The sequence below is a fragment of the Mangifera indica genome, chromosome 4 (genome assembly GCF_011075055.1).
Source record: "Mangifera indica cultivar Alphonso chromosome 4, CATAS_Mindica_2.1, whole genome shotgun sequence".
Taxonomy (NCBI): Eukaryota; Viridiplantae; Streptophyta; class Magnoliopsida; order Sapindales; family Anacardiaceae; genus Mangifera; species Mangifera indica.
The window spans coordinates 7,464-27,444 of record NC_058140.1 but is presented as its reverse complement, the minus strand read 5'-3'; the positions used below and the strand labels follow the sequence as shown (position 1 = coordinate 27,444).

Here is a 19,981-nt window from a genome sequence, read left to right as displayed (position 1 = left end):
CAGTTTAAAATTTAAAAAGCAGAAAAAAGACAGTAATGGAAAGAAGGAATGATAATAGAAAAAGAATGGTAGAGAAATAAAATATGAAAAGAACGGTAAGGTAAGTGGTGGGGTATTGCAATTTTGAGTTGAAGTGGGAGGGAGCTCCAACTTGGGCCGGATGGTGGGCAGATGGTCCAACCTGCCAACTTCAAGAAAGAGGGTGGGTAGTCTTCAGTTTTCACCATGGGCCATCTATCTCTTTCACAATCCCCATTTTTCCGAAATTTTTTTGTCTTTTTTTATTTTATTAATTACATTCCCCCCTCTTCTCAACTGGGGATTAGTTTCATCCAATCTGTTGCTGTAAATTGAGTTTATTTTGAATGAGTTGTACATTTGTAACACGCAGGACAAACATTCATACAATTTGTTTCTTCTCTTCTCCTCTGTTACTGACCCCTCTTCGTCTCTTTCTTCTATGACTAATAAATAATCATTCATTTGTTTTACCTTACCTGTTTTTTAGTTTCTTTGTTAAATTTTTGGATGCTTATGACATACTACTACTGTACTTGTACTGCTACTTCCTTGAGAGAAATCTTCACCGAAATCTCACCGCTATTGCCTTCACATTCAACCGAACTCCCAGCTACTGGTATGCGGAACTGTGTCCTTCACTCTTTTATTTATTTGTCTTCGTTCTGATCTCTCAGTTTTCATCTTTTGTGACTTTTCAGTGTTATGAGGAAGATCGGCACATCATAAATCTTTCAGATTTGACATGTGAATTGAATGACAGGAGAATTACTAGGGTTGTTTCCGCTGTTTCATTCACAATGACTACTAAGCGCGCTTATAAGCTACGTATCCTTCTATGGTTTTAAATACACTTCGCTCCCTCAGATCTCTTCTCTTTTAAACTTTAATTTGTTATAGTTATTGTTACTATGGTTATGAGTTTGGTTCCCTTTAACAATTTGTTTTTAGAGGAATTTGTAGCACATTCTTCTACCGTCAATTGTCTCAAGATTGGAAGGAAGTCATCGAGGGTTTTGGTCACTGGAGGTGAAGATCACAAGGTCAATCTCTGGGCAATTGGTAAACCCAATGCCATTCTGGTCAGTTCTCTTTCTTTGTATCTTCTTTTTTATGTCTCAGAGAACACACACAAAGGAAAAGTTTCTGTCCAAACTTGTATTGTGTTAAGTGCTAGACTTGAAGGTTTTAATTAATTGTACTAAGGATGCATACTGAAAAACCAAATAACTTGGTGAATTCTCTTTTGCTAAACTATCATTTCCTTTCTATTATCCAGAGTCTGTCTGGACATACAAGTGGAATTGATTCTGTAAGCTTTGATTCTTTGGAAGTTTTAGTAGCTGCTGGAGCGGCAAGTGGTACAATCAAGCTTTGGGATTTAGAAGAGGCTAAGAGTATGCTTCTCAATTTTGCAAAAAATTCTTTGAACTTCATTAAAAAATTATATCTATATTGATTATACTTTACTCTGTTGCACCGTATTTTTTGTCTTTTTGTAGTTGTTCGCACACTTACTGGTCACAGATCCAACTGCATATCTGTGGACTTCCATCCATTTGGGGAATTCTTTGCATCTGGCTCTCTTGACACGAATCTTAAGATATGGGATATTAGAAAGAAGGGATGCATCCACACTTACAAGGGCCATACCCGAGGGGTGAATGCCATCAGATTTACTCCAGATGGTCGTTGGGTTGTATCTGGAGGAGAGGACAATACTGTTAAGGTTAAAATTTATTTCCTTATAGTTCAAGTGTATTTAGAATTGATATAACATAAATCATTAGGATATGTCATATATTTATGCCCATTCATCCTCATTTTTATGGTGGAGATAAATGCATTTGCTTGTATACAAATTTTGTGGTTGACTTTGGTACACAATGACAGCTATGGGATCTCACTGCTGGAAAGCTGTTGCATGACTTCAAATGTCATGAAGGTCAGGTTCAGTGCATTGATTTTCATCCTCATGAATTTCTGCTTGCAACAGGTTAGTTGTATTTCTTGCTTTCTATAACTTTTTTTCATTGCAAATATAATTTCTGTACAATTTGACTAGTTCTGCAATCTAATCCATTGTCTGTTTAGTCCTCTAATACTAATATAATTTTGGTAGTAATAATCTGGAAAACAGTAGATTCTCCTCTTCTGTATATTGTTTTTTTATGTTGCAATGTCTTATATGGACTAGCTGCAGATAAACAGATAACAGTAAAACAGGATAAAACTAAAATTTTTTAAAACTTCCTGGATAGTGGCTATGTTGACCTGTAGCATTTCTACACTCCCTCTCAAGCTGGTGAAAGAATATGTAGCATTTTGATAGGATTGGGACACTTGTCTTCAATCCAATGGTAGGTCTCCATTACAAATAGACTCTTTAGATTTCAAAAGAGGGGGGAGAAAAAAATATTAGGGTTTTGTATTTGGACAGCAATCTTTGGCTGATTCAGGGAGGTCTTTGGCGCCTCGAATGGCTGGAAAATAGGAGGTCCTGGACTTTTCAAACTGTTCGGTTTATCTTATAACCCTTTTATTAATGAAATAATTTTCAGTTTATTATGTTTTTGTGTTTTAATTTTTTGTTTTAGTTGAATAAGAGCTATGTTCCTAACCCTTTTCTAGGTAGTTCTTTTGTAAGGATAACAATTGTTTGTTGACCTGTAGGAAGGTAGATAATCACCACAATCTTCTCTTCTATATTCTCCTTGATGAAGTGCTTGTCTTTTTCAACATGCTTAATCTGATCATATGCAATGCTAATGGCTGCTTAATTATCACAATAAAGCTTTATAGGCTCCTCACTCTCAATTTTTATCTCAGTTAGAAGTCTACTAAGCTACATTACTTCACCAATACCCTGTGCCATAGCTCTAAATTCACCCTCAGAATTGGTTCTAGCCACCACAACTTGTTTTTGACTCTTCTAGATCACCAAATTACCCCACACAAATGTACAATAGCCTGAAGTAGACCTCCTTTCGTACACAAACCCTGTCCAATCTGCATAAGTGAATATTTGAATTTTCCTATCGGTATCTTTCTAAAAAAAAACACCTTTACCAAGAGTCATCTTAAGGTTCCTTAATGTTTGTAACACAACCTCGAAATGCTTTTCCAGTGCATGTGTTGACTTACAACACTCACAACAAAAACTATGGCTGGTCTTGTAGTTGACAGATAAATTAACTTGCCAACAAATCTTTGATACCTACCTCTCTCTGCTGGTGCATCCCCATCAATACTATCAATCCTTAGATTATGCTAAATAGGTGTATCACTAGGTTTACACTCTGTCGTTCTCGTCTCCTGCAGCAAATCCAGAATGTAATTTCACCTTCTCTATTTCATGAAGACTATCTCATAAGAATAATATCGTCCACATCGATTATTAGGATGGTAATCATAACCTCATTATGTTTGAAGAAGGGGGTGTGATTAGTGTGACCTGGACAAAACAACAGCCTTTAATGGCCTTAGTGAGTTTCTCAAACTATGCCCTAGGAGACTGCTTGAACCCATGTAAGGACTTCCTCAGTCTACATGCTTGATTGTTTGCATTCCCTTTAAACCAGGAGGCAGTTCCATGTATACTTCCTCTGGTAGATCACCATTTAGGAAGGTGATACAAACACACACACACACACACACACACATATATATAGTTGCTGTATAGATGTAAAAACCCATACACACATATATATAGTTGCTGTATAGATGTAAAAACCCATTTAGGAAGATGTTTCTGCCGATGGCTAAGCTGAATACAATCAAGTGTTCTTTATGGCTCCTCTAGTCTACACCAAAGGTGTGTGTGAAACCCTTAGCTATTAGATGTGCCTTATAGCGTTAAATAGATCTATAAAATTTATACTTTACTGTATAAATCTTATTCTAATTTGCCATTGTGATTTATAATCCTGCTAACAGCAAAATGCCATTTGGTGCTTGCTTGATTTATATGATATTTTTCTATTGCCTTTGCTCAGGTTCAGCTGATAGGACTGTGAAATTTTGGGACCTTGAAACATTTGAGCTAATTGGTTCAGCTGGCCCTGAGGTATTTTCATGCCTTACGGAGTTATTGTTGTTTGAATTTTTGTGGTTCCAACAGCAACAAGATGAAATGAAAATGTTGGTAAATTTTCTTCTTTACTACAGACCACTGGAGTGCGCTGTTTGACCTTTAATCCAGATGGGAGGACCTTGCTTTGTGGATTGCATGAAAGTCTGAAGGTGTGTCCTCTTTATGGTTTGATCCATTTTACTATGCACATCACAAGTTAGGATATGTTCCATTTAACTTCTTTTTTTTTTTTTTTTAAATATCTCAATGCAGGTTCTCTCCTGGGAACCAATAAGATGTCATGATGGTGTGGATGTGGGATGGTCAAGATTGTCAGATCTTAACGTTCATGAGGGCAAACTCCTCGGCTGCTCATATAATCAAAGTTGTGTGGGAGTGTGGGTTGTAGACATCTCGGTATTACTTATTTTTCTTTACTAATGCTAGTGCATTTACTTGTTTTCTAGTGCCGGTTGTAACTGATCTCTTTTTTAACTGATGTGTTGTTTTATTTTATGCACAGCGCACAGAGCCATATGCTGTTGGCAGTGTTACCCGTTCAAATGGCCATTCAGAATCTAAATCTAGTTTAGGTGGGCATTTATCAGTACTAAATGAGAACACTGGAAAGGCTGGTCTGGGAAGGTTATCTGTTTCACAAAATTCGGATCCCTTGGTGAAGGAAACAAAATCACTTGGAAGGTTGTCTGCTTCTCAAAATTCAGATCCTGCTAAGGAGTCAAGAATAATGTCATGTATGTTACACTCATTATATGTTTTACAGTTCACTGGTGATTTTAGCTTTATATTTTGTTATATTCTATTATGTCTTATAATCTTTTCCTTTTTTTCATTCTGCCAATTTCTTGTTATAAACTTTCGTTTTTTGTTCATAGTGTGACATATGTATCTCATTCTTGGTTCTCCCTCCTGGTTGAAGCCACAGGAAGTGTACCTAGTACCCCTCAAAGGGTCAATTTAAATACATGTCCAAAGACAAGTGTGGCCTGTTCTGTGACAGCTCCTATTGCAACAGTCCCTAAGAGGAACTCTACAAAGGTCAACTCAACATCCAATGTTTCAGTCTTGAACAAGTCTGATATTGTACCCGTAATTGTTCCTAGAACAAATACTAGGTTTGAGCAAGCAGCTGAATCCAGAAAAGAAGTTGACATTGTTGGAAGAACAATGCCATTTTCTTTGCAATCTAAGACAGCTGATCTCCATAAGTTTCCAAAGAGTGGATATGAGGTTGACCAACCAACTCTCCCTGTTTTCTCTGAAACCACGGGCTCCAAGGCTTCTGAATTGAATAGCATTGCAGATAGGAGTACCTTCCCTGCAGCTAAAGGTTCAGTCCATGGAGTGTCTGCAGCTGAAGGGAACATGAAGGATGATAGGTTTATCGCATCTGGTAAGAGTGAATCAATGTCAATGTCTGAGTCTACTGCTGGCTACCAGGATGAAAGATGTATGTATTCAGACCTTCAAAATATTCTTTTTGCCTTCAATTTGAATTTCATTTTGGGCTTCATGTTTATTTGTTGTTTTCTTATAAAGTTCGTGTCATTTTTCTTTATGTTATTGCAAGTGATTAGTTTCAGCTCTTGGTATTCAGATAGACTAGAACCTCTATATATGTTGCAATATTTCAAATATATGTCTAGTTCACCAGGCCTAATAGTTGATGTAAAGTTTCTAAGTCTTAATGCCCATTTAATGTGGCTTTAGACAGACATGAAATTACTTGGAAGGCCTTCTTATTTACTATAAAAAAATTCTAGCATTATCTTTAGCCTTTTTACCATTGCCTGTGGTGCTTGAATTTCAGTTGATGTGCTCAAATGTTTGATGATTGGTAGCCTCTTTTTGAGAATGTTTGCTTCAGTATTTATATATTTTTTGTAAATTGATCACTGGAAATGAACTGTAACTTTCAACTCTAAGGCTCTGAATGCATATTTCAGATGATAATTTGGGCAATAAATCAACCAGAGATGCTTTTCCAGTGGAAAAAAGAGGTATAGGTATTTCTAATTCTTTATTTATGGTTATTAGCAGTCTTTGGTGTCTAACGCCTCTTTCATTCTGAAAAAAAAAAAATTTAGGAAGAATGCATTCAATTGTCATGAATTGGGAGCAAAGAGGAAGATCCCCTAACTATGAGGCAGTGAGTTCAAGTATTTCCCGAGGGACAGTATCTACTGGAAGTATGCCTCCGTTAAATGTGGTATGAACACATTTTATTTTATATTTTATTTTGGCTACGGACAAAGAAGAAAGATTGTGGACTAACTGTAGTTTTAAGAGCAGACTATAGCATTATATATTTTCCCTACCAATGTCAATGAATATTTTCTGAAGAAAGAAGTAGTTTTTGAAAAGATATTTTGCTATTAGTCCTTTTTAAAAAAAATTTTCCTGTAAGTTTATATTTATATCCTGGAATTGTATTTTCTTAATTGACATTAAGTTAAAAAAGAAATAGTGGGAAAACCTCAGTAAGGACATTGAGTCTCGTAAAGGGGAAAGGGGGGAAGGGAGTTGTGAATTTAATACCTCTAGACAAATCCCATATTAACAAAGCACGAGAGAGATGTTAACTATATATGTGTTTTTCATATTGCTTGAGGATGTTAAGATAAGATTAGTTAAATAGTTTGTGAACTTTTTAAGTTGTTAAAAAGTATTTTGGGTTACAATGCCCAGAAAAAAAAAAAATTATGATGGATTGTGTATCCAAAATAGACAATATCCTGACAATGAGCTAGGTTATTTGGGCTAGGATGTTACATAAAGTGTCCATAGATTATTCACAGCATGTTTCTCAGTAGGTTGTTAAAATTTGCCGATTGGCTTTCTATGCTGTATGTTTAGCAGAAAATTTAAGTTTTCATTTTCAAATTTTAACTTTCTTGCTATGTGCTAACTTTTGCAATTTTGTCGGTTAATGTTGTAAAGCTTAATCAGAGAGGATATACTCCATCTGTTGAAAAAGAAATGGTTTATGCTATTGATGAGGATGCTACTGCAGATGTAATGGAACCGCACGATCAGTTTGTCAGCTCTATGCAGTCTCGTTTGGCTAAGTTACAGGTAATCTTTGACAAAGTTATGCAATTAGATACCGTGAAACTCTTCAATTCTTGTTAGAAAGTTTGGGCCCTTTAAACTTGGAGTGTGGTTTTTATTAATTATGGGCTTTAACATGTTCTGGGTTCTTATTGTTAAAATGACTTCAACCAATCTAACTTGGATGCCCATTACATTATACACCCATTCATATATTTTTTTTCTTTCCAATGTGGGACTTGTATATTCCAACAGTTCTTTTGATGATAAGTTACTCTGATACAAAGCTTGAGATTCTGTAGTATGATTTTATCTTTCTCAATTCAGGACACATCATCTTGGAGAGTGTTCTTCATCTAGCCCTTATTGAATTAGACTGTTTGTTAAGCTTCTTGCTCTAGGCGTTGAATGAGACTTAAGTGTTCTGAGATCCTTCTAATATTTTTCAAGAGCTTTTTTGCTTCTCTAGCTTTTTTTTTTCCTACTCTGGTGTTTTGTTTAATTATTATATGTTGAATTGCACAGTTATCTGATAAATATATGCTCTACTTATTTAGTTTTGACTAGATAGCTTTACCATTTTTATTATATATCTGATTTTAGATCAAAATATTGTTTTCAATTGATTTTATTTTTTGGAAAATTCTAAGTCAAACAAGCTTGTTATGTTTCTATTTAAATTTCTGGTATGCAATTCTTTGGTTGTGGCCTTTATATTTTCCCCGTATTTAGCATTATATCTATCTGGATTCCTTTCTGAAAAATAAGTTGTGTTTGCTTCATTTAACTTTTCTTGGGCCATCAAATTATCCCATTGCTTTACCTTGTAGAATCTATGTCGTACAACCTCTCCAATTCATACTTTCAATTTTCCTTAGCTTGCTTATTCATAATTGTAACCTTACTCTTTGCGCTCGTGTGAAGAGTTTTTTTACCATGATTTGTGGTTTATCTATTTTAACAATTAAAGTAATTGAACTGATGTCTCTTTTTAACTTGTTGATAATTTGTTTAATTTGCAAATCTGCTTTACTGCCCCAGAAATAGTGGTGTAGCAATGACTAATGATCTCTTGATGTAGATATTGTTGTATCACATTTGTTAACATTAAAAGTTGCTCTCTTGCTTGACCTTGTGTAGGTAGTTTCTAGATACTGGGCAAGGAACGATTACAAGGGGGCCATTAGTGCTGTGCAAAAGATGGCTGACCATGCTGTAAGAGCATTCAATAATATATTCCTCCACTTGAAAATCTCAGATGTTGAAGCAAATATTTGTTTCCTCACACATGTTTTAAGACCCCATCATCTGTTTCCTTTGTCATGTAATTTGCAGGTCCTTGCTGATGTAATGAGCATTGTGACAGATAAAATTGACATAGTGACGTTGGATATTTGCACTTGTCTTATCCCTCTTCTTTCAGGTCTTCTTGAAAGTGACATGGATAGGTAAGAAAATTGTGATATGTTCTTGTTTTTGGTGTAATATTCCAATATTTGCAGATCTACAAGTTTTTGTTGCTATATATCTTTTTCCAATCCTTGATTCATTTATTTGTATTAAGTGAGAACTTTTAAATTTGCAAAATTAAGAAGTCATAAATCCTGTCTCAGTGAAAAATTTTTAGTCCCTTTTGGATTCTGACAGAAGGCAGGAATTCTTCATAAAACTCTTCCATATGTTTTCATTAAGTAAGAACTTCTTAGTTTCCTTTATGAATGTATATATTTGTAATTTCTTTTTGTGATTCTATATTCTGATGAAGAGGGCACTGACTCAAAATTTTTGTTTTCCTTAGCTCGAGACAACCTGCTTGGTTTTAAATGCAAATTAAATACCATTATTAATCTTGTGAGTTGAGGTATCAGCATTGTAACAGTTTGTCCATATCAGGCATTTAAGTGTCTCTCTGGATATGCTGCTTAAGCTTGTTAGAATATTTGGTTCGATGATCTATTCAACATTGTCAGCATCAACATCTGTTGGCGTTGATATCGAGGCTGAGCAAAGGTTTGTCTAGTTTTGTTGCAGATTTCTTGGTTCAGTTCATAGATGGGGGAATAATTTATTCAAATGGCATGTCATTCTAATGCTTGCTTGGTTTTGTAGGATGGAACGCTGCAATCTCTGCTTTATAGAGCTGGAAAAAGTCAAGCACTGCTTGCCAACTCTGACCAGGTTGGTAATACTATTATCTTATTTGTGGTTTCTGTTTGTTGGGATTTCAATGTCATTATTTGTTTCTGTTTTGTTTGTTTTGATTGTCTTTTTTTTTTTTTTTTACCTTGTAGAAGAGGGGGTTCTGTGGCAAAATCGGCTCAAGAATTGAGTTTAGCACTCCAAGAAGTTTCATGAGTGAAATCATGGTGAGTGGAATTGAAGGCCGGGAATCCTCCATGTACATTGCTTAGTGGAGGTATTAACTACCACTAATTAACTTAAAAAAATACAGAGGCTAAATTGTAGCTGGTTGCTGCACGGTTTTGGCAACTATCAACTCTGTTCCTGCTTGCCGAAAATCCATCCACTACTATAAGTCCTTCTAACCCAATGTGTAGCTCATCCAGATGTAACTTTTTGCGTGTTTTCCACCATTTAATTATTGTTTCCAACGTGGATATACAAAACTCCTAACACATGGAGCCTTCAACTTTGAAATATTATTCAAAATCATTATTATTGGCATCTAATTCTAGGCTATACAAATACAAGTACGCGTTGCTTGCCTGGAATGAGTTGCAGTTTGACATTGTCAGAGTTAAAATGACAGAGATGCAGTTGGGTCATTAGCATACAAGGCTCCAGTTATCCTGAAACTCAACATCACTGATATCAATTTCAGGCTTGTGTTCCACCTAATATCGACTGTTTTAGGGATGCAAGTACTAGATAAGGCAAACAGGAAACGACATCGTTTTCTGTTTTGACATTTAAATAAACTGTTTTTTTCATTTCAAAACCACATAATGTTACGAGGTTGATTTAATAACTTTTAGTGCGTATGAAATAAAGAAAGATTCATACAAAGAATTTTGTGAAGAGTTTTTAATTTCTGACGTTTTCCACAGCTGAGGTCAGGTACTGTTAGTGGGCCAAGGTATTACACTTCTCACTTACGCAAAGAAACCTTGACCATTGACGATTGAGGATTGACGATCAGTGGGGGATGAGAGATCGAGGGAGAGGCTAGAAGGGTTTGGGGCTTTGATAAGGTGACGCTTATCTGGGTTGCGTTTCACCTGTAAACACATTTATTAGTACAAGCCCTTCTAAGACCTCTCTTTACATACTGAAAGCAAGGGAATAGTAAGTTTAGTACAAGTTCCAGTTCAAGGGATTTGCATATAACAGTGTTCAAAATCAAGTCTCTGCTACAGTATAATGCTCACCACCCATTCCTAAACCTCTGCGTACAACCAGGGCTGAATTACATACTCAAGGAACTGAAACACTGAATGCCAAACCTCAACCTATTTTTCCATCCCATGAACTTCCCTTTTCCAGAACAACAGCCTGGCAAAAATCAGCCACATACTTTCCCATCGTTGGAAGCACTTGATCAACACAACACTGATCCGAGAATTATACATGCAAGAGCTCTAAAATCCTCCCACACAGACTCTTCCATCTTCAACAACCTCATCACTCTCTACTCTAAGTCAAAGGCGAATCTCCTCTCTTACTCCCTCCGTCTCTTTCACCAAATCCCATCACCCAACATTGTGTCATGGACGGCCCTCATCTCTTCCCACTCCAAATCTCCCCTTTCTCTCCATTTATTCCTCTCCATGCTCCGCTATCCTATTCTCCCCAACCAACGCACATTAGCTTCCCTTTTCAAAACCTGTGCTTCTCTCTCACATGCTTTCTCCTTTGGCCTCTCTCTCCACTCTCTTTCTCTGAAACTCTGCCTCCAAAACAAGCCCTTCTGCGGCTCCGCTCTCCTTAATTTCTACTCCCGCTTTCGTTCCCCCGACAGTGCCAGAAAGGTGTTTGACGAAATTCAAAATAGAGACGAGGTCTGTTACGCGGCAATGATTGTATGTTTTGCGCGGAATTCTCGTTGTCTGGATTCTTTAGCGGTGTTTGCCGATATGAGGCATTGTTATGTGGGGTCCACGATGTACAGCGTTTCTGGAGCTTTGCGAGCGGCGGCTGAGCTGGCGGCTTTGGAGCAGTGCAGGGTGGTTCATGCCCATGCCGTTGTTGTGGGTTTAGACAAGAATGTGATTGTGGGCACGGCTTTGATTGATGGATACGGAAAAGCTGGGCTTGTGTTTGATGCAAGAAGGGTTTTTAATGAAAATTTGAGTGAATTGAGTATTGTTGCCTGGAATGCTATGATGGCTGGCTATGCACAACAAGGAGATAAAAATTCAGTACTCCAACTTTTTCATTTACTGAAAACTAGGGGTTTTGTCCCGGATGAATACAGTTTTTTGGCAGTTTTAACTGCTTTTTCTAATGCAGGTTTGTATTTTGAGAGTGGAAAATGGATGGAGAGAATGAGAATTGAGTATGTTTTAGAACCAGGGTTAGAACACTACACGTGCTTAATTGGTGCAGCAGGAAGAGCTGGAAGATTGGAGGATGCAGAGAGGATGGCAATCACAATGCCATTTGAGCCGGACGCAGCAGTGTGGAGGGCACTGTTATCTTCTTGTGCCATACACGGTGCAGCTGACATGGCTTGGAAAATCGCTCAGAAGTTATTAGAATTAGACCCTTATGATGACTCTGCTTATGTGATTGCAGCTAATGTGTTGTCGAGTGCAGGACGGTGGGATGAGGTTGCAGAAGTTAGAAAGAGGATGAAAGACTGGAGGGTGAAGAAGGAAGGTGGTAGGAGTTGGATTGAATTAAAAGGGAAAGTTCATGTGTTCTTGGCAGGTGATAGAAGGCATGATAGAGTTGAAGAGATCTACACGAAACTGAAAGAGTTGATGGAAGAGTGTGAGAAGTTTGGATATGTGCCAATTTGGGATGAAATGTTGCATAATGTTGAAGAGAAGGAGAAAAAAGAAGGGCTTTGGTATCACAGTGAGAGACTGGCGCTGGCATTTGGGTTGGTAAGTGGATCACCACCAGGGAAGGCATTAAGGATTGTGAAGAATTTGAGGATTTGCAGGGACTGTCATGAGTGTTTTAAGTATATTAGTAGAGTGGTGGAGAGGGAGATCATTGTGAGAGATGTTAACAGATACCATAGATTTTTGAATGGGAGCTGTACTTGTGGTGATATTTGGTAGTTATTCAAAATTGATTCTTTCGTTCTTGGAAACCTTATAATTGTTGAATTTGAAATGATAGTGGATTGTAACAGTCCTAATAATCCACCATCACTAACGTATGACTTTGCATGTAGGTTAATATACAGTTGGGACAAATTTCCCTTACAAACTGGTGTGAAAATGGGTCTTTTTTCCCAATGAAGAATCATACTGTTAAGAACAAAAGTGGAGACCCACCAAAGACATATTCCTAAACCTATAGCTTGCTGCCAAATTCTGTTGATTGCATGCAGCTAACTGTATATTCTTTTGACTGGGATTTGAACTTGGCTAGGCTGCAACAAATATAATTTCCCACAGAAGTGAAAAGGGAAAAGAATTTACAGTCATCTGGTATTTGCTATGTCAATGATTTTGTTCCTACCTTAATTTAATTATTAGTTTCAACCATCAATCTTTGGCCCAAAAAAAAAAAAAAAATTGTCAACTATTGCCCAAAGAAATCGATTTATGTGCAGCAGTGGGTAGTACCTTGGTAATCTATCTTTTATTCTCTTGTTTGGTTTGTCAGTAATAAAATATTACAGTAATTTTCTATTACCAATGCTGACAGGTAATATAGGTAGTAATCTGATTACCACCTTCACCTTAGGTATTTAAAGATTACTGGGGTAATCTTGAGTTTATTATAATTATATTATTATTTATTAATTTTTTGAGATAAAAATAAATTTATTTTTAATTAATATGACAAATAATATAAAAAATATTTAAAAATAATTATATTCAAGAGCATTTAAGTAAAATAATTTATTAGTAATCTTTTATTACCTTTAACCAAACACAATAATTATTTATACCTACCAAATTTATCAAACATAGTAATCATTTATGCCCAGTAATCTTCTAAGTAATCTATCTTTAAGGTAATCTTTTTATTTTAGTAATCAAACATTATCCAAACCAAACACCCCCTTACAGTAAAGTGTTATCTCCAATTTTCTTTCCCTAGATAAAGGCGGCTTTAGGCTTTGTTAGTAACAAAAGGCAACACCCCTTTGATCTTATTAGCCAAGATCTTTGTAATATACTTGTAAATTATATTACAACAAGAAATTGATCTAAAGTCATTACAAGTTGAAAGATTGGCACATTTGGGTATAAGAGAGATGATTGTACAATTCACTTCCATTATCTGCTTTCCTGTTTAAAAAAATTCATAATAGCTCTAATAACATCATTTCCAACACTTAGACAAGCTTTTTTTGAAGAAAAAGACGTTGAATCCATCCGGGCTAGGCGTTAGCAAGGCCGAAAAGGGTTTTCTCAATTTCCTGCTTTGTAATATCCTCCACCATCTTCATCGTATGATCTCTTGGAATTTTTTTACCCACGATGTTTTCGATGCACTCTAAATTTCTTCTTTCACCACTATCTTCAAAGAGGCAAGTAGTCAATCAGCTCATCCTTTATTCCTTCTTGATCATTAACCAATCTCCTATCTCTTTTCCTAAGACAAGATTTTATTTCTATTTCTCCACCCATTAACACATTTAAAGAAATAGTTGGAGTCCTTATCCCCTTCTTTAAGCTAATGGATTCTAGATTTTTGCTTGGCTAAAGATTCTTCCGCCATAAGAAGTTTCATGTACTTGCCCATCACTTCTTTCTCCTTTTCAATTAAATCTTCATTTAATTCAACAATTTATATTTCCTTGTTGGTAACTAATTGGTCTTCCAATTGTTTAAAGCATATTATCGGGAAGCTTAGCTTGGGAGCCACGATTTACTAGATATGGCTGGAAAGAAATAGAAGAGTCTTTTCCAAAGACATGATGGGAGTTAGAAATTTATTGATGATGATCAAAAGCACCGTTAGAGGGAGAGCTTGCAACCTAAGACAAGTGTCCTATTCTGGAGGAGAGGAGATTATTATTCAAAAGTGGGGTTTACCTTGGTGTGTGTTTGAAAAGAGAGAGGGCGGCAGGGGTGGGCTGGCTGGTCAGGAGGGTTTTTTTTTTTTTTAAAAAAAAAAAATCTAACTTGTTTTTCTTTTGCAGGTTTAGCCTCTTGAGAATCCTCTCTATCATTTCCAGAAATCTGTTATTCGAGAGATGCTGCTTTTTTTTCCAGATTGCTTGGTCTTCTTGCTGGCTCTGGCGGCCCCTATCTTTTTTGCTGCTTGGAATAGTTGCGTTGCTGCAGTCACAGTTTTTTTGGTTGTGTTTCTGGCCTCCTAGGTAGCACGGAAACGGAAACGTGGAAACGTGGAAACGTGGAAACGGAAACGTGGAAACGTATTTTCTTAAAAAAGTAGGAAACGGAAACGTGGGGAAACGTGTAAATATAAAAAATACAGGGTTTTTTTTATAAATATGAAATTTTTATAAAAAATACAATAACCTATATTTTAATTAAAAAAATACAACAATTGATTTTTTCAAACCAATTTAAAATAACATATAACAAAATAATTTTGTACCAAAAATAAATTACAAATTCAAGTTCTTGAAACATGTATGTATAAATTAAATCAATACTTATATATTCATCTTTTAAAATAGAAAATATACATGTATATAAATCAATATATTTTATCACAATGTAAATAAATCAACCTACAAACTCAATATTATTTCATCAAAATAATAATTTCCAAGGTTCAATATCAAAGTCATCAAATAAAATATAAGAAAAAAATTTTAAAAATAGTAAAATATTTATTGTATTTTCTCTATTTGATCATTCTCCTTATCCATTATGTCATTTGCATCTTCATCGAAAAAAACAGACTCCAATTCTGGTTCATCTAATGACAGGTTGGCTAATTGAAGAACTCCCACATCTTCCATACTCCCAAAGTCATCTCCACCAACATCTCACATCTTCTCCTTACCATCATAATACTTAGAGTTAACCCTTGACAATAAACGAAGATTGTTATGAACAAAAACCAAATCTTCTGCACGTTTTGGAATTAATTTATTCCTTCTAATTGAATGAATGAAGGAATAAGTACTCCAATTTCTTTCACAATAAGAGGAGGAACTAGGTTGTCCAAGTACTCTGAATGCTAACTTTTGAAGCAATGGAGCATTTGAACCAAAACATGCCCACCACTTCATCGGTTCTGTATTAAATCTAGCATGCATGTGACGGCAAAGGCTAATGGAGCTAATTCTACTTTAAACAAAAGGCTAATGTAAAGTATATTATATATAATAATTTAATATATGTTTTATAATAAAATAAAAGTTCTGGAAACTAACAAATCTTGGAAAGCTAACAAATCTGGAAGAGGCAGCAGAATTATAATATTGCCTCAGAGATGCATTAAATTCAAATATATATAAATTAATTTATATCATCTAAGAAGCACGGAACTCATACTTTTTTCACAGATTCTTTTCTTCCAGCCAGTGTTTCAGAGAAGAAGAAGACGCCAGGACAGCAAACTTTGACAGCAAAGAAGAGAAGAAGACACCCAGCAGAAGAAGAAGACCCCCAGCAGATTGACGGCAAAGGAGATTGACAGCAAAGAGGAGAAGAAGATGCCCAGCAGAAGAAGAAGACGCCCAGAAGAGTATTACGTGTAGGGAACTATTTTTGTTATTTATTTTCAAAATCTTTTCAGAATCCATTTATGATTCACTTTCAGAATCCTGGTATGCATAGGAAGCTCTTTAGGTTAAGGAAACGCGTTTCCCTTTTATCTCAAATTACGGAAACGGCTCCGAAACGTTTCGTACCAGTTTCGGGCCGTTTCGGAAACCGGAACGTTTCGGATTCGTGGAAACGCACACTGCTGTGCGTTTCCGTGCTTCTTAGCTGGCCTCCTGGTTTCCCCGAGCAGGAGGCTGGAATTTTCCACTTGTGCGTACAGAGATAATACTCTTCTGCTTCCCTAAAAAGAGACTGGCCTGTTTCCGCTGGGCTGTGATTTTTGTCCTATTGGCTTCAGCGTCTAGTTAGTAAATTTCCTTGGTTTCAGGTTTTTACAAGTTTTTTAAAACCAGGAGTGATGATCAAACTAATTGTCTTCGGTTTATAGCATAACTAATTCAACTAGTTTAATCGAAGAATGATAAAAAATAAAAAATAATCAAATTATTTAAAAATAATTAAAATTTAAAAAATTTAAAAGTCAAACCCAATCAAAGTCGATTTTTGACCAATTCATCCAGTCAAATCCGATTTTTGATCAGGTTTAATAGAGTTAATAGTAAAATCGATTTTTTATATTAATCAAACCGAATTTAAAGCCAATTTCGGGTTCAACTGGTTGAACCATCTAGCCTAGTCCGGTTTTCAAATAATTAGTTTTTTACTTTGATTGTCCAAGTTGGCTGGAATGTTGTTTTGTGTGCCTCTAGCTTGGTCCAAGCTGGCTGGCCTCTGGGTTGGTGTGTGGGGAGCGTTTTTGCCAGCAGGTTGCGTTTAGCAGCTGCATGTGCAGTTTGTTAGGCTTTGTTCTTTGTTTCTTTGTTGCTTGGCTTGGTGCCTCCTCTTGATTTCTGTCAGGGGATGAGAAGGCACCTTAGGCCATTTGGGTTTTTGCTTCCTCGCTTCTCAGGATTGTCCTTTGATTCAAAAAGATTACTGTTATTTCTTGTTGCCTCTTGCGAGGATTTAGTTGTTGCCGTTTTGGCATTTTGTTTAGTTAAGATGGGCTGAAGTTATTTCCCATTGTCTCGCGTTCAAGACATCAGTTTTGTTGTTTATGATACTCTTACTTATTTAAAAAAAAAAAAAACTTTTACTGTTTTACCATATTAATTCAATTGCGACAATGCACTCTCTGAATAAATTTATTTCCTGTTAAACATTTAACATCGTTAATGTCAATGTAGAAATAAAGAAATAATTCAGGCAACATCTGAGTTTGTGTTTATGGGATGAGAGATTCGATTGCTACTTTCTAACAAGCATAAAGCAAAGAAGAAAATGAAGCAAATGGCAGTGCAGTGCAGTCTGGAGAAGTGGGAAAAAAATATAATAAAGAAGAAAGAAGATAAATAAAATAATTACCACCCAAATGACATGGGTATAAAGATTAAAAGAAAAAAAAAATAAAAAATGACAAACATTCATTCATTCTCATGTAGATATACTCTTTCATCTTAGTACACAAATAAATTGATGCTATGCCCTCGTGTTACTTCCATCAAAATGAAACATCAAAACCCCACATCTGCCCTTCCTTTTTTTCTCCTTTTTCTTTATCAATTCTATGCCTTCTAAAATCCATCACCATCAGTAATAAAAGAAACAAAATATAGAAACAATCCACCTCGAAAAAGAACTCTCCCTCTCTCTTTCTCTCTCTGCCGGTTTAGAACAACTTATTTCCTCAATAATCTGCAGAAATAATAGATTTAAACATGTAAACAACAATAATCCACAACAAATTTTCAGTAATAGAATGCATAATAAGATGAATATTTTCTCTAAAAATGTACATACCATCATGTTTCTTCATCAAATTTCTAGCAAACATCAAAGAAATAACCACAAATCCAACTCCTGCAGCCCCTCCTATTATAATAGCCACAGTCTTCCCTGTGTTTGGCCCTGTCCCTACAGGAATCAAACAAATATGAGATAGACCGACGATTTCAATGAACTAAAACTTGATCAGTTTATGTATTTTTACCTGATGAATCTGAAGAAGAAGAAGAAGAAGATGATGATGATGCAGCTGCTGATGATGACGAAGATGGTGAAGATTGTCTCCCTGGGACTCCATTAGGATAATAACCATAACTAATAAAGCATTTGTGCAGATAAACTTGGCCTGAAATAGAGCTCCCACACTCAACTTGACCCTTCTGAACTGCTGTTGTCACACAATCACCACAATCTGAATCTCCCAAATCACCTTGACATTGAGCCAACAAATACACAGATTGATAGCTACCAGTATAAAATCCATGGCCAGTAACCACGCAATTTTCCATCACTTGAAGAGCTGCGTCCCTCCTCTCTACAAACTTTTCTCCCCTCACATTTGTTGCCCCACAAGTCTTGTACAACAGTTCCATCCCTGAAACCTGAGCAAACCCATAAACTTCATAAAGGATATAGCACCCAAGAAGTTGAACTCTTGCAGCTACAGTTTTACCACAAAGCGTGTCTGACAAAGCTGGGAGCTTGCTCACACAGCTGTAACAGTCACCGTTGCTGAGGTCACCCCTGCATTGAAAGAGACCATTAATTGAAGTCTTGCCACTTCCAGAAGTGGTCTTGAAAAACTTGGCCTTTGCGGACTGTGAAACCAAGGAACCAAAGAGAGCTGAAAGAACATGGGAATAAACCCCGGTTGGATCTTGAAAAAGTTGTTGAGCACAGCCCTTATACACCAAAGTAGAGTAATCAGCAGCAGATTCAACAAGATTTGCGAAGAAAAATAAGCCAAAAATGAGTAAAAGCTGAGGTTTTGAGAAAAAACCCATCTGGGAAAGAATGAAATGGATCAAGACTTCAGACGCGGGGTTTCGGCTAAAAAGTAAAAACCAAAGAAAGAAAATCAAAAGGTTTTGTTTAAGTTTTAGCTTTGGTTTCCGCCCTTTTGGTTTCTTGAAAACAAAGGGCAAAAAGATTCCCCATCCCCAATAAACCCTCGTTAAGTTTAAAATTTTCTAACTTACAAAGGCAAAAATATTATTTAACCCAATATATTAAAAAAACTAAATTTTATCTCCTTTAATTTAAAAAACCAATCATTCTCTTCCCACTCACCTAGACCTGGCCACGGTTCATGAACCGCCGGTTTCGGTTCGGAACCGTCGGTTCACGGTTCGAAAATATAAGGACCCTAAACCGAAACCGTAACAGGACGGTTCGTCCACGGTTCGGAACCGCCGGTTCCGGTTCATGGCCCCGGTTCGGAACCGACGGTTTCGGTTCGGAACCGACGGTTTTGATTCGGAATCGACGGTTTCGATTCGAAACCGATATTGAACCATCAATTCTAATACATGATCTTGATTTAATTTTTAAATTATTAATTACAATAATTGAAATTTAAAAGAAAGGCTTGGACTTAATTTTTCAATTAAGCTTCCTACGTATCTTCTTGGGGTTTAGAAGAATCAAAGCCTACGTAGTTCTCTTACCTTTGCATATCTAATAGCTGGCAGTACCCCCTTACCTTATCATTCACCTCCACTATCTTGAGTATTATTTCCCGTCGTCATCGAACTATCTGTAGTTAAATCAAGCGATTCTTCATTGAAGTCTACTTTTATTTCTTGTTGTCGTAATTCGGCTCTTGTCCAATCGTCCACGCATACTTGAGCTTCAATAGATTCGGGAGCCAAACTTGATCGTCTCTCATCCAATATATTACCCCCTTGACTAAAAGCTTGTTCTACTGCGACAGTTGATACCGGTGCTGCTAGAACTTGTTTAGCAATAGCTGTCAATATTGGAAAAGTTGATGCGTGTCGACTCCACCATTCTAAAACTGGAAAGTCTTTACCTATATTGCTGTCACCAAACTCAAAAATAGTAGTTAAATAAATATCAAGCTCCGAGGTGGAGCCTAATGTTCCTCTTGGTCTTTTGCCCCTTTGCATCATAATACGAT

General features: G+C 36.3%; 3 protein-coding genes across 4 annotated transcripts; 2 read left to right on the top strand and 1 right to left on the bottom strand.

The window, feature by feature from the left end:
* The first annotated feature begins 174 nt into the window (after positions 1–174).
* On the top strand, positions 175–9,852 carry LOC123214002 (katanin p80 WD40 repeat-containing subunit B1 homolog KTN80.4). 2 transcript variants are annotated; one of them, XM_044633677.1, is made up of 19 exons: positions 175–637; positions 720–846; positions 970–1,100; positions 1,298–1,415; positions 1,521–1,747; positions 1,912–2,014; positions 4,014–4,084; positions 4,186–4,260; positions 4,364–4,507; positions 4,614–4,845; positions 5,031–5,561; positions 6,058–6,111; positions 6,199–6,296; positions 7,052–7,186; positions 8,303–8,377; positions 8,498–8,610; positions 9,056–9,172; positions 9,272–9,340; positions 9,454–9,852. In XM_044633677.1, the coding sequence occupies exons 2-19, from the start codon at positions 819–821 to the stop codon at positions 9,515–9,517; spliced, it is 2,385 nt and encodes a 794-aa protein (XP_044489612.1). In that variant the 5' UTR covers positions 175–637; positions 720–818; the 3' UTR covers positions 9,518–9,852. The 2 variants fall into 2 exon arrangements, with proteins under 2 accessions (XP_044489612.1, XP_044489611.1); XM_044633676.1 differs by having other exon boundaries at positions 183–637; positions 6,199–6,320.
* A 108-nt stretch (positions 9,853–9,960) lies between these two features.
* LOC123214003 (pentatricopeptide repeat-containing protein At4g33170-like) lies at positions 9,961–12,438 on the top strand. The gene has a single exon (XM_044633679.1). It carries the CDS (start codon positions 10,618–10,620, stop codon positions 12,409–12,411), a length of 1,794 nt encoding a protein of 597 aa, XP_044489614.1. The 5' UTR covers positions 9,961–10,617; the 3' UTR covers positions 12,412–12,438.
* A 5,025-nt stretch (positions 12,439–17,463) lies between these two features.
* On the bottom strand, positions 17,464–18,950 carry LOC123215009 (plasmodesmata-located protein 2-like). The gene is made up of 3 exons (XM_044635041.1): positions 18,047–18,950; positions 17,857–17,970; positions 17,464–17,751 (listed from the first exon to the last, which is right to left on the bottom strand). Exons 1-3 carry the CDS (start codon positions 18,843–18,845, stop codon positions 17,744–17,746), a joined length of 921 nt encoding a protein of 306 aa, XP_044490976.1. The 5' UTR covers positions 18,846–18,950; the 3' UTR covers positions 17,464–17,743.
* Positions 18,951–19,981: the final 1,031 nt, after the last annotated feature.

Coding starts and splice junctions, on each gene's coding strand:
- LOC123214003 (XM_044633679.1), top strand. CDS start 10,618: ATGCCAAACCTCAACCTATTTTTCCATCCCATGAACTTCCCTTTTCCA.
- LOC123214002 (XM_044633676.1), top strand. CDS start 819: ATGACTACTAAGCGCGCTTATAAGCTAC. Junction 1,416..1,520: donor GGATTTAGAAGAGGCTAAGA/GTATGCTTCTCA, acceptor GTCTTTTTGTAG/TTGTTCGCACACTTACTGGT. Junction 4,085..4,185: donor TTGGTTCAGCTGGCCCTGAG/GTATTTTCATGC, acceptor TCTTTACTACAG/ACCACTGGAGTGCGCTGTTT.
- LOC123215009 (XM_044635041.1), bottom strand. CDS start 18,845: ATGGGTTTTTTCTCAAAACCTCAGCTTTTACTCATTTTTGGCTTATTT. Junction 17,971..18,046: donor TTCTTCTTCAGATTCATCAG/GTAAAAATACAT, acceptor TGATTCCTGTAG/GGACAGGGCCAAACACAGGG.